At 41.4% G+C, this 13,208-nt stretch overlaps 1 protein-coding gene across 8 annotated transcripts in view; it reads left to right on the top strand.

Moving 5' to 3' along the window:
* EPB41L5 (erythrocyte membrane protein band 4.1 like 5) overlaps nt 1-10,310 on the top strand; it is a 56,710-nt gene extending 46,400 nt beyond the window's left edge. For 6 of the 8 annotated variants that reach the window (XM_040602856.1, XM_040602858.1, XM_040602859.1 and 3 more), the window contains exons 19-26: nt 3,837-3,962; nt 4,533-4,594; nt 5,248-5,358; nt 5,924-6,017; nt 6,963-7,040; nt 7,890-7,931; nt 8,313-8,446; nt 9,326-10,310. In XM_040602856.1, coding sequence (XP_040458790.1) covers nt 3,837-3,962; nt 4,533-4,594; nt 5,248-5,358; nt 5,924-6,017; nt 6,963-7,040; nt 7,890-7,931; nt 8,313-8,446; nt 9,326-9,383 — 705 coding nt within the window. In that variant the 3' untranslated portion in view covers nt 9,384-10,310. The remainder of the gene's footprint in view (nt 1-3,836; nt 3,963-4,532; nt 4,595-5,247; nt 5,359-5,923; nt 6,018-6,962; nt 7,041-7,889; nt 7,932-8,312; nt 8,447-9,325) is intronic. The other 2 variants (XM_040602863.1, XM_040602862.1) reach the window with 2 other exon arrangements.
* Nucleotides 10,311-13,208: the final 2,898 nt, after the last annotated feature.

Raw genomic sequence — 13,208 nt, 5'->3', positions numbered from 1 at the left:
GGCTCGCGTCCCCTTTAAGGACTGTTGTCAGGGATGCTTTGTGCCCCTCTCTGCTTGGTGAGTGCTTTACAAAGATTACCAAGTCTCTAAGAAGATTAGTCAGTAGCCTATAGGTCGTGTTATGCCAAAACACTGTCTCTGCGTAAACTAAAGCAAACCAACACAGTTTATTTCAGAGTATTTTCACCTGTTGAGCTCCATTTTGGTTCAGAGAGAGAGGTTAAGGTTTTAATTGGTTAAATGGAGAGAACGGAGGAAAGTGTCTTGGTTTTTAAATCACGGCTGATATATAGTAAGCAAGTTAAGATTCTTGTAATGAGCTAATCTAACAAACAGCTCCCAATACAGTACAGTCACCCAGCTGCTGTCAGGTGAGGTTCCAAGTAACTGTGGATATTAGAAGTTACAGCCGCTGGGATCATAGTAACCTCATTAGAGAGCAAGAACATTCGCATAACTGCGCATGGATCTTGATACGAGTATGCCAATAAGATTCTTTCTTTGGGTAAAAGATACTTCAGCTTTCAAGCAGGAAGTGCGAATTGTATTATGAAAATGCAAGGGTAAGGTCATCAGTGGTTTTCCTTGAGTAGAAAAGATTGAATAAAGCTTTTCAGCCTGTGATGTAGCTTACCAAGAGGTCACTTGAGAGTGTTTGTTTAAAAAGGCAGGCAAAGATTAGAGACTGTCTTTACATTTTAAATTCTGTATGCTTCAAATTGCAAAGGCATACAGGTTACAGTAGCACCAAATGAGTACACCCAGTTGTGATTAGAGATGAAGGTTAAAGGTTTAGAAATGATCTCTGAAAAGATTGACCTAAGAATAACTATTAAAAACACTTTGTTTCCTGCTTTTGAAGGCTGCTTTAGTAAAAATAATGAATTTCCACTTACGGTGTTTGTTACAAAATGTACCTATTGGCTCGCTTCCTCCACCTCTGTTCCATTCATGGCATCTTCTTCTAACTGGGCTGAATGGAACTACAATATAGCCACTAAAACCTTGCAATGAGCTTAGATCCCGGAGCTTGCTGTTGTTTCAGATGAACACAGTGTGAGTGTTCTCCCTGAAAGTGTGCGATTACAAATTTCAGCATGTCTCATCTCCCTTCAGTTTTACCAATGCATGAGATACCTACCTATGTAGAAACAGTTACAGCACATATAAAGGTTGGTAAAATGCACTGGGGGAAAGCACTAGCTTTCAGCTTATGAAGGCAGAGCTGTATCCTGAACTTCGTAAGTGACACTGTCAAATGCCAATGAAATGCTCACTTCAGCTTTGTTAATTAAAAATCTTTAACTGTTTTCCATCAGGGGGCAGAGATGGCTTGACAGTCATCTTTACATAATTCTATACTTGCAATCAATCAATCTTGATTGATTTCTTTGATATGGAAATATTTACCTAGCTATCTGTGTTGTTTTAGAGAAAAAGAGAAGTCTTTCTAGAATGAGAACTGGGAGGGGGGAATGAATGGTTCCATTCTTCACTGCTGCTCCCTGCCAAAATCTGTTGAGATGGAAGAATGCAACTTTGTCCTTTCCCAGCTTTCACTAGTGCAGTGACCAGATCTGACAAAAGAGAGCAAATAACTCTTAAATACACCGATGCTCTGCTTTCATCAGCTTCTGAAGGGAAATGAACAATAAAAAGATCAGCCTGTTTGCCCATATTTGAAGTGTGCGCCAGAGTCAGAAATGCAAGGATGTGAGGGTTTTCTTTTCCTGAACTTCTTGTGATCTGTAAACATGTGGAAATTGCTCCAAAATATGCCTACATTAGACTCTGTCTCCCTGCACAAAGTGATTTTTCAGTGGCACCAGGAACACTGCTCAAAAGCATAAAGGATTGGGACCGCATCTCCTGCTGTTGTCTTGAGTATTTCCTTTCCTTTTTACATCACTGCCTAGCTCCGTATTTTGATTGAAGAATCGAGTACAAATATATTTGTCTAGTACATGGAACTAATAAAAATCCTAATGAGCTAGAATATTGACAAACCTCAGCAGCTTTACTGTTTTATGTGAACAACTGAAATGTCTTGTAAATTAGATCTCTTGAGGCATTATCAGGTGCCAGATGCTTACCCCTCTAGCTATGCGTTCTTTCCATTAAAAAACAAAACAGTAAAACACCAATGCATTTTTTGCAAGCACAAAATATAAAAGATTGGGAAAAATCTTTACTATTAATGGTACTGTTTCCTTGGTGATATAGAACTTATATTTAAGTACATTAAAATATTTCTTAATAGTACTACACTTCAAAATTTGGGAATCTAATTGCTGTTAAACTACCCTTTCAGTGGAGGAACCTGAGAGGAAGTTAAACCACAAAATGGTGCTTAAAGCACCAGTGTACTGATGTGCTCAGTTAAAATAATCAGATTTACTAGATCACTGGTACTGGAATAATGCATTAGAAATTCTGTGCAGGGACTCTTATGTACAGCATCTGGTTCAGTGAGGTCCAGTGTAAGGATTTAAGGATTATCATAGTTGAGTACTGCAACTGTACAAATAATAATAATAATAAATCAGTTTTAATTATTCCAGACTTCTGGCAATTCCAGCAGCTTCAGGAAAATGAAGACACTTAAATGTTTAATAATTAATTGTTTTGCTAGTTTTCATGAATGTATGAATGTGCATCTCTTAATGTCTGCTAGCAACAGTCATTAGCAACATTGGTTGTTGGGCCTGATACCTTTTTGTGTTAACTGTGACCCCTGAGTATTTTGCAAAGTTCATTGCTGACTGAGGTCAAAATTTTAAAACAGGTTCTCCTTTAGGTAGTCTCCTAAGTTCCTATTTGGATACCCTGGAAGGTGATTTAGAGGGAGACAAGAAAAGGAAATGTTTTTTCCTTCTCTAAAGCCCACATACCTAGAAGTTCTCACAAGCATTTCCAGTCAAAGAAAAAAGCTAAAAGTAGATGGATGGCTGGGGGGGGGGGGGGACGACAGGTATTCATTCACCTCTTTTTAACTTCTGTCACTTGCTCGCTCTCTCTGTGCCATGGGCTTCGTTCCTTCTGGACACGCTGCAGTTGGTGCAAGTAGGGGTGCAGCCGGATTGTGCCCGCTCTGGGGGGGCAGGGGGTGTTGCAGGAATGCAGGCTTCCCGCGGGCAGAGGGCCGGGCATATGGCAGGGAAGCAGGACTCTGTCTCCCCCTGCTGAGTCATACCCCGAGAAGAAAGGTCACAAGGTTTAGTATCCACACTGTTAATTAACTCCTGTCATTAATCAAATAGCAATTAGTAGATCAAATGCTTGATTAACATTTTATAATTAAGAAATCCAATTCACATAATGAAATATACTGTCGTGAAAGGTATCTCATTTTTAATTGTCTTTGTTACGTATATGGCTGCCAGTTTGTTCTGATACAGTCAGTGATGGGAGAGGCAGCTGTTCTAATTTATAAGTGGATTGTAAGGTAAAACTCTCCCCAACTTGAATTTGAGAGGGCATAGTGCATATAGACTAACTCATAGTTAGGCTATGCTGATACGGTGTATTGTGATGGCTGCTACATTGGTCTGCCAGCAAACTGGGCTGCAAATTTAGGGTCCACTTCGGTTCTTACACGCTGTGTTTTCAGCACAGCACTTCCCATCTCTGCTTCTAAGCATTGTGCTTTTTTTACTTTATGTTTTGCTGTGACTTTACAAGTGAGTTCCAAAATAAAGGGAAAAAATTGCTTTTTCATTTCAGTGTAAATCTGCTGACTTTCACTCAGTCTTGTTGTTATTTAGAGATGTCAGTAAACATTGGCCCAGACTTTTCCGTGTGGGAACTGCTTCTGATAAATTTTTTTTCATGTCTAGGATGAAGTAGTAAAGCTGACAGATAAATGTCTTAATGCAATTGAGAGCCCAGTCACAGCAGCAACGTGGCTTCCAGCAGATATCAAAAGCAATATCCTGAAGGCCCAGGCAGAAGCAGGGCACAAGGTAAATAGTCACAGTCCTCATCAGTTGAGTTTCTCAAATGTTTTATTTGTCTTGAGTTGCGTGGTGTTGGAGAAAATGCCATGCAAGTAAGGGTGCTCCAAGAGCCAAAGTCCATGATAGAGTAAGAGAGCCTTTTTGCACAATAATAGTGGTCCAGTACTGGCACGGTTGCCCAAGGAGAAGTCTCCATCCTTAACGATGCTCAACATGGAGCTAGACAAGGCCCTGAACAAGCCCCTGGTTTGAGTGGTTATTGAGCCAGATAACCTCCAAAGGTGGCCTAATAATCGAGAAATTATTCTGTGTTTCTGTGACTAAGACTATGCTTCTAGCATATCCTAGTAAATTCTGTGGCAAATAATGGTATTTTATTTGGCTACACTGTTGAATTATTTTTATTTCTGCACTGAAGTTTTCACGTAGAATTGATGTTGTAAGTCCCTGAGCAGGGTGAACAGCACACTTCTGTGCTGGGATGCAGGTCCTCGGTGCTTCTGTGAATCTCAGAACTGACACAAGATGGGAACAGGTATCAGAAATTTATATCTTTGTTCATTTTTTTCCTCTCAGGTCATGAGAGAAGACAGCCTGACAGTTGTCAAGAATTCCACTATTCAGGATGCTGCTGCCAGGTACTGAACAGATTTGGAAGAAGTGTGTGATGTAATTAGCCAAGTACAGCACTGAGAACCTGCAGTTCAGGGGGGTCTTTCAGTGTCTCAGTGATCGTTGCGTTTTACCTTGCATAGTGTAGCTTAACTTGGTGGCTGCGAAGTGTTTATGAAAGCCAGCAAACACTATAGTTGCTAAGTTTTATTACATACAAGGTAATCCAGATACTCTTTGTTCCCCCATACTTAACTTGGATAAACATTGTTCTGACAAGAGTTTCGATCACTGTAGTGATTTCTGACCCGTGAACAAGTGTGGGGAGAGGGGATGGGTCTGTTTACCCACAGCTGTTTTCTCGTGGAGAAAAAAAATCATGTGCAAAAACCTGACACTGATAGTTGATCTCCTGAGAATTACTGAATCTCAAACGATTGCTGTTTCCAGTGAGATTTAAGGCACTGAAAAAGTTAAAGGGTTACAACGTGTCATTTCTTGACCATTTTTGAAGAAATGGTCAGACTTCATGTGTCAGGCCTCAGAGAACACATGGAGGTACTGAATAAAATGTACATCTAGTAATCTCAAAAGTATCCTGTAAAAGTGATTCATGAAGAGCTTTCCATGGAAGGTTGTACCGGTTTGGGGGTTTGTTTTTTGTTTTGTTTTGTGCCAGGAACATACTCCCATCAGGCAAAACACAGAGTAGTCCTCGAGCAACCAGTCCGGTATTTCAAGACCCAGGAGAGCTGCTGAAAGCAATCCCTGCCTCAGACACCTTCATTCCGTAAGTCATTCAGGAGAAATGTGTTTCTAGGGTAAGGGAACCGTGTGGAAATTGTCATGAACAGGTCTGAAAAGATGAGCAACAGTTGCTGAGCATTTGGGCTACATCTAACTAAGCAGGTTTACAACGCATCTTTAATTACTGTTGCTGCAGTTAATCAGTGTAGGCCAGGCCTCAGGGTGAGTATCCCAGCAAGCAGTAAGCACATCTGTCTCATCTTCTGAAACAAAATTCCTGGCATCCTGCTGCCCCTGGCTCTAAAGAGGACGATAAGAGAATGGTAGGGAAGCTTCAGGCAAATTGGAAACAAGGGCTGAAGAGGCTCCTTTCAGACAGGAGACATTGACACTGTTGGGTCTATATATAGCTGTAGCTGAAACCATGAAAGAGAGCAGTCCTCTGCGGAGGTAGTTGGAAGGCATTTACTTCAACATCCTCACAAATGTCGGTGTCTTGCCTGCCGCACATGGGACTGGCATCAAGTTTTTGGGTTGAGCTGTCAGGGAAGCAGCACGGTTTCATGCTACCCAGGCAGTGTGCTGATGAGAATGTTTTCTCCTTTCAGTAATGCATTAAATGAGGACAGCGCTGCCTCTAACCACGAAGACCTGATGATTCCAGTTAATCTGGCTCCAGCTGAGGAGGCTGCTGTTCCAAAGGTATCACCACCTTCCAGCCTGCAAGGTTTCTTTGTGTCACGTTCTGAGCTGCTGATGGCTCCAGGCAAGCACAGCAGACCTTGCTGCGTGCCTCTCATAACTCAGTGAATACCAGTCCTTGGTGAATACCAAAGATGCTTTCTGGATCACACGGGGGCACTGTACAGATCTCTCCAAAGGCCATTTCTGAGTGTCCTTTCAGGTTCTTTGCCTGACACTTATATTTCTAAACTGATTGTTTTCTTCATGCTGGTGAGGAGCCCGCTAAATCCCAATGATTTGATGCTCCAGGAAAGAGGCTGCAGGGCTGGCATTCTGACATAGGCAATTCTTATCAAAATAACAAGGGGGAAAAGTTTAAATTGAAATGTTTAATTGTTATATTTGGGTTGCCTTATGGATAAGACAGTTTTTAACTGGACTTCATGAAATGCTCATAGTAATTCAGAAGTCAGCTTTCCTTTGTCCCTTTCCAAGTGAAAAGAGGACTCCGACATCGGACTCTGCTGTTAACTTCAGCAGACTGAGGGGTTATTCTGGATCATGAAAGCACCATGCCCTATAGCTGGTGTCCCTCTAAACCAGTATGAGGTAGTTGATCCCACTGAATAATTACCAATTTCATCTTCTGAGTTCAAATACTCAGCTCACAAACCCTGCTGACCTTCTTGTTGAATGGCGCAGTACCCTATCCTCATATAGGAGGATGGGACAGTCTCACAGCTTGCTCACAATGGCAGTGGCATTGTTTCTGGTACATTGATAAGAATAGGTGAAATGAAAAGGCTATTAAAAAAGATCATATAGAAAGATTTGAGAAAAGAGACCTGATAAACAATGATGCTCGTTAAGGACACTGGTCTAACTCAGGAAGCCACTAGAGTATTCAGGCAGACCTATCTGGTTACTACTGGGAGTTCAATTCAAAACTGATTTATTCCATAGAGCACTCCAGATGACCAGGACGTTTCCTTAACATCATTGACAGAGAATCTAATTGACTTTACAGAAGCCACACCTCGGGTAAATGTATTTCAAAACCAAACTTCTTCCTTCACACATACAGTGGTTTTTACTCATGAATTCTCCTCTGGTTTTAGTATCTGTCCACCAGGCTTGGATCTGCCGCAGTAGAGCAAGGTGGTGTTTAACCTGGATCACTGCATATATGGCCCCCTGTGTGAAGGGTGGTTGCCCATAGGGTTGTAGACCCTACAGCTTTGTAATGGACATGAAGGAACACGAAGAGTTAACTTGTATCTGTGCCACAAGAGCCAGTAGGATTATTATAGTGCACCTGCAAGTGCCAGCCTGCTTCTCAGGCTTCTGAGTATATATAATACTTCAGAAATTATATATAAATGTGTACATATGCACACAGATGTATATGTGTTTGTGTGTGTATATAAGTAGATGAAAATAAATACTTGAGAAATAAACTTTTAATACAAATCAACCCTTTTGTATAGATTAAAAAAATCTCTTGTAATCTGTGCCAGCAAAAAAGGAATTAAATTGCATGCACCAAAAATAGGGGGAAGGAGTGGGACCGTTAAACTGTTGACAGAAGTGTGCTTTTGGTTAACTTTGTCCACAAAGCAGAAAAAAATAACGGGTTCAGTTGCCTTTTGGAAGGGAGCGCTGTGCTGAAACTGTTATCAGTGAGTTTCTGTGAGTGAGCGGGTAGTAGCTGTATGCTGGGTGGGTGCCATTACCTTTTGGTGTGAAGTCACAGCTGTAGCTGATCATTAGCATGGTTCAAAGACTAGCAGTGGACAAATATTCCAGTTTGTTTTGGGAGGCAGTATTGCTTTGAGAATGTTCTCAGCCATTTCCAACCTTTTCTAATGAGCATTTATTTGCTTTTTGTAGGTGTCTTCCCAGCCCATGATAACACCGAGGTGGATAGTGCCAGTGAGTTATTTGACCATTCGTTAACAACCAAAAAAAAGAAAAAAAGAAAGCTTTTCTCGTGATTAATAAACAGGAGCTCAAGTAAAATAGTAAACTATAATTATTTGAAAGCGCATAAAATAATGACCAAAAATAAAGCAAACTAATTCAACTGAAGTAAATCAACATACGTATCCTGTTAATATTTTAACTTTATTTTTGCCACGTTACCTGTGGGCAAATGCCATAAGGTTTCTTTAAGAACTTGCATTTAATGAAGCCCACCCTGGAACCTGATGAATCTTAGTTTTTACTGTTATAAATAAATCCTATTGGAAAATGAGCTTGTCTTGTCCTGGCAGGTTTTTATTTCAGTTTTCTGTTTTATTCTCCCCAATTCAGACTGGACTAATTCCCAATGGGCCTTTGGGAGATGATGTTGCCTTATCTATGAAGGCCATGAAAGGCAGCACAGACACTCTGTTGTCATCAGCTGGATTGCCACCATCCCAACAGACATCTGATGTCCTTGCAAGGTAAGGTCTCCTCAGCACTCACTACAGAACTTTGTGCGGTGGAAAGGACATATGTGCTTTTATTACTTCCACTTAAATACTTATAGTCATCATTTAGACACAGTGCCTTTTTTTGTGGTGCTTATAAACTGTAGAAACTATATATAAACTTCTGTCTCAATTTATAGCATTTAAAATCTTAACAAATAAATAGAGCAGCTGATGTGTATATATTTTTATATATTGTTTGAAGAGTAAGAATATTTTTTTTAATTCAAGGAAGTAAAGGAACAAAGCATAAAAATTTAGTTGGAGTTGGAGGTAAACCTGTTGTCATGGCAAGTGCTACAAAATTGATCAAGTCTTTTAAATTATCCTTTCCCTTCAGTTTCTTTCCTAATCTACTAATGTGTTTTAGTACTGAACTGAAGTTATGGTACAGGTGAATTTTCTGAGAATTCTCTTTGCAGTGTTTCAATACCTGTCAGAGGATTGGTGGGGGTCAGGAGAGATGGGCTGGGGGGTGTCCCAGTTATTTCCAAGCTGTAAGGAAGTCGCGAGAACAGAATCTGTAGAAACCTTTTCCCTTGCTGTTCTCTATTCTGCTGTGCTGGTGAGGCAGAACGATGGAGTGATGATCAGGCCTTCCAGTGAACCTCTTACAATGTGGGTGCGGATGACAATGCTGCTACTGCTGCACTGTGTGAAATTGATTGTTTGCTCTTCTGCAGTTGTCCATTGGAAAGATTTGTCTGTTGGCCTCATTAAATTACAAGGGGAGCAGCTTTGAACACTCTTTGAACAATACTAATCTTTCTCTTTTTTAATCCCTTATGGCAGATCTTTTTGAAGGAGTGTGTATTTACAGGGCCTTATTTTTTTTTTTTCACCCCCTTTTAGCCCAGTTACTGAGGATGCTACAGTAAGAACGAAGTGTTTACTCACCACTGAACTCTAGGAGTTTCTGCACGTCCCACCTTGTAAAAAACCTCAGATCTTCTAACACATCTCCAAGGGATCCTTCAAAAAGACTTGCTTGGGATCAAACTCTTGCTGAATGGAAGTCAGACAGCCAGCTGGGTTGCTAGGATCCAGGAAGAGACTTTTACTTTTACTGTGATCTAACTGGAATTACAGTCTAAACCGGGAAATAAAACCACATGCACATTTGATCTTCTCCCTCAGGAGAAGTGAAACACTGGAGCTAGTTCTGAACGTGAGGAACAGAATCTAGTTGCATTCCACTCACGCTAGGTTTAGTCTTACTTACCCTGTGCTGCCTCTCAAGTGTTAATGAGAAGCGTTCACTGTGATGCTAGCTACGTAGTGTGTGAGCAGCTGTCCCCTGACCTGTGTGGATGAATATTGGAAAGATCAGGAGAACTTGTAGGGCCACCTTGTGGCCACACTGTGCACGGTGGCTCACGGTGGTGGTGACTGTTCCATGCGGCCAAGGACGTTTTCTTCTGTGTGATTGTTCCCTTTGTTTTTCATTTCTTTTACCAACACATACTCTTCTTTTGGCCTTAAACCCCTTAATAATCCTTGCACCTCTTGTTACAGTACCTGGGAAGAATGAAAATCTAGTCCATCAGTGACTATCTACATCGACTGGATTTGAGCTGCTTATTGCAACCAGGAAAAGGAAAATTAACCTGCCAAACAGCTTATAGCATTAGCAGACTTCAGCAGAGGTCCCACGTTACGACACTGATTATTTCATTTCCTGTGTGACTCAAATACAGGTGTTTTAGGCTAGAGATACGTATGTTTTACATGCTGAAGCAGTAGAGGTATGAGCGTACCTTACTTCACAAACTGCTTGTTGGTTAGTTTTGTTGTCATATAGGACTAGTAGGGAAAAGAAATTTCTTGTTTCTATTCATACTATTTCTGGGTGTTTTTTTCCAGATGCTGTGCTTTGGGAATACTTACCAGGTGTGTTAGCGGCATGGGGGTACAACTAGATCAGTTCTTAATAGCACCTTGAGTCCTGTTCCAAGTGTCATCTAATAGTTGTATGTGGAACAAAGAATAGAAAGAATAAGATGAAAACCAGAAAAAAAGATCAGAAGTCCCTGTAAGCAGTTCACTTCTTTGTAGAAGAAAAGTAGGAGCACTTGCAAAAGCATGCTCCACAGAGCTGGTGAAGGCCTTTTGGTGCTGCGGTGAAGTACAGGTTACAATATGTGTGGGTTGGAAGACTTAATTTGAGTCCTGGGCAGCAATATCCTCGTGGGGACGTGTAGAGGTGAGCACATGGACCCTTGGGACACAGCCTGTGAAAAAGGTCGGTGCAGAGTTGGAGGGATGGAGGCCCGATGATGAACTCCATACCTGCTAACAGGGAAGCTCAGATGAAACCGCTGGGATCTTTCTTAGGGAGAGGTTTGTACATATGACTGGGGTTGGAGGTTGTTTTCTGCATACTGCCGCTGTTTATACATACTTATATACCTGTGGTTTTTAGAAATAATTTTAAATGTGAAAGTTGGTTCTGACACCTGTATGCACAACCTCATTTCTGCACACTGGCTGTGTGCACGTGTCTCACTGCAGACGAAGATTTGGACCAAACCACTGTGGGTTGTGTGAGTAAGCTGGTGCCTGGCTAGGCTGCTGCTTTCGGACTAGGGCATCCTTACTGCTGCTCTTGTTTGCAAGATGCTGAATGAGAGTGTTGAGGAAGAAGCCACGTGGCATTCACGTGACCCACTGCCACTTCTCAAACCCCCGAGGCCTTAACAGAGAAACGTGGAAACCATAGGGAGCTCTTGGTGACTCTCTGTAGACAGCGATTTGCAGCCGTTGCCTCCAGAACGGGGAGTCAAAATGGGTAGTGGGCGCTTCACCTGCCCGCTGCAGCCTGGGGCTCAGCAGGCAGGCTCCCCGCTCCCGGCACTGCCAGCCGGGGGGGAGCTGCTGTCCTGGACCAGGGGGACTGTTTCTGCTCACCAGCCATTGAGCTCTGTCATTGGTACTTCCAGTTTATCGGCTTTTTTTTTTAAATAGGTTTAAGGCTGAGCCTTACTGCATATTAAAATGTAGAAGGTTCCTGATTCAAATATCAAATGTCTTGGTCTGGATTAATAATACACTTGCCAGCAAAGTTCCTGCAGGAAAAGGGAAGCTATGGCTGCAACAGTCTGCTTCCTGCACAAAGCCAGGACTGTGTGGGGAAACTTGGCACTTGCTATTGATCTGTTTGCTCAGCAGCTGAGCTGGCATTCGCCAGCTACATGTGTTGGTTTTGTAAATAGACAGAATGCAGTACATTTTCTCTTTAAGGCATGTTTGATATTTGACTCTTCCCGTTGGGTTCGGGAGCTCGGTGAACTGTTAACTTGAATCCCTCCCAAAAGCAGAATAACAGAAGTTTACAGTTTTACGGCATTGCGTGTTGAATACCATCCTCAGATTCCTCCCGAGCAATCATGTACAGCAAATAACAAGTAAATAACATGTGTGGTGAGTGTGTCCCCTTAAAATCTAAATGGTTCCAAGCAGCCAACTGTTATTTCAGCATGGTCAGGATAGTGGTGATGGAGGGGAATGTTGTGTGTGTGCAGATGTGTGTAAATACAAAAATTTCAAATGGGCAAGGTTTTCTTCAATTTTCAGAGGACTAATACTTGAAACTTTATTTAAAAATTAAAATTTTTCAACTATTAAAATTGGGGACTTGGCAATTTCTAGTAAGATTTGAGGCTGTAAAACTGCAGAATCTGCAGTGATATCTGATACTTGGAGCAAATATTCACTCCATTTAACTCAACGTAGCTTATTTAGCTAATCGAAATCAGTGTTTATATACGGAGCGTGGCGAGACTAAGGCACCACAGTTAACGTGATCTGACCAGACACACGGGTATCTGAACGTCCTGTCATTTGACATCACTGTTTTGCTTTAAAACTACAGGTATCATGTTGTATTGTGACAGGCTAACAGGTAACGCAGCATTGCTTAGGCCCTGCATTTTATGGAGCACAAGTAAGTATAATAGTTCCTACAGCTAGAGTTAACAAAGTATTATTTAATGCCTGTGTGCTACTGAGAAAAAAGGGGGTTTCCTACCATTGCTTACACTATGCTTGGCTATAAGGTCCAACCATCCTCTAAAAGTTTATTTTTTTGTACTTGTTTAAAAAGATTTACAAAATTTATAACTTTTGACTCAGGTGTTGGGATGTTGGCAGGTCTGCCAGCCACTGTAAGGGTTGACAGGAATGAATAAATATACGATCTGTTGCAGTCGTTTGGAAAAAGCCAGCTCCCCGATATAAAAAAATAATAAAATAATAAAAAAAATCAAATTTATTTCCAAAGTTATCCCCTATTGATTGACTAATATATATGTCCCAGCCTGTCCCCAGTAACTGGCCTGGTACCCTTTTGCTGCATGTGCAGGTAATGCTGATTAGACACATGTGCTTGCTTTTCACTCAATAATTAAAAACCAGTTAACTTTAAAAACATGATTGGATCTAAAAGTAAAAATGATTTTACTCCAGTCACACTCCATAAGTGATTGGAGTAGAACGTTTTATAGAAATCTTAACATTTATGATAACAAAAACCCCAGCCTGTATCTCAAACTCATTGATCTTGAGGAGGTGCTGCTGCATCTTGGAGCTGCAATTCAGCCTCACCTGTTTAGTCCAACAGGCAGAGCCCAGAGAGTCGGGGTGTGCAGAGTACTTGGTAACGGTCTTCCAAGCTTTTGAAATGGGCATTAAAATGTGGGGGTTCAGGCCCTCTTACACTTGAATTAAGGGTGTCTCT

This window comes from Falco naumanni, chromosome 8 (assembly GCF_017639655.2).
Source record: "Falco naumanni isolate bFalNau1 chromosome 8, bFalNau1.pat, whole genome shotgun sequence".
NCBI lineage: Eukaryota > Metazoa > Chordata > Aves > Falconiformes > Falconidae > Falco > Falco naumanni.
Note: the sequence above shows the minus strand (reverse complement) of the source record. Positions and strands in the feature narration are given on the sequence as shown.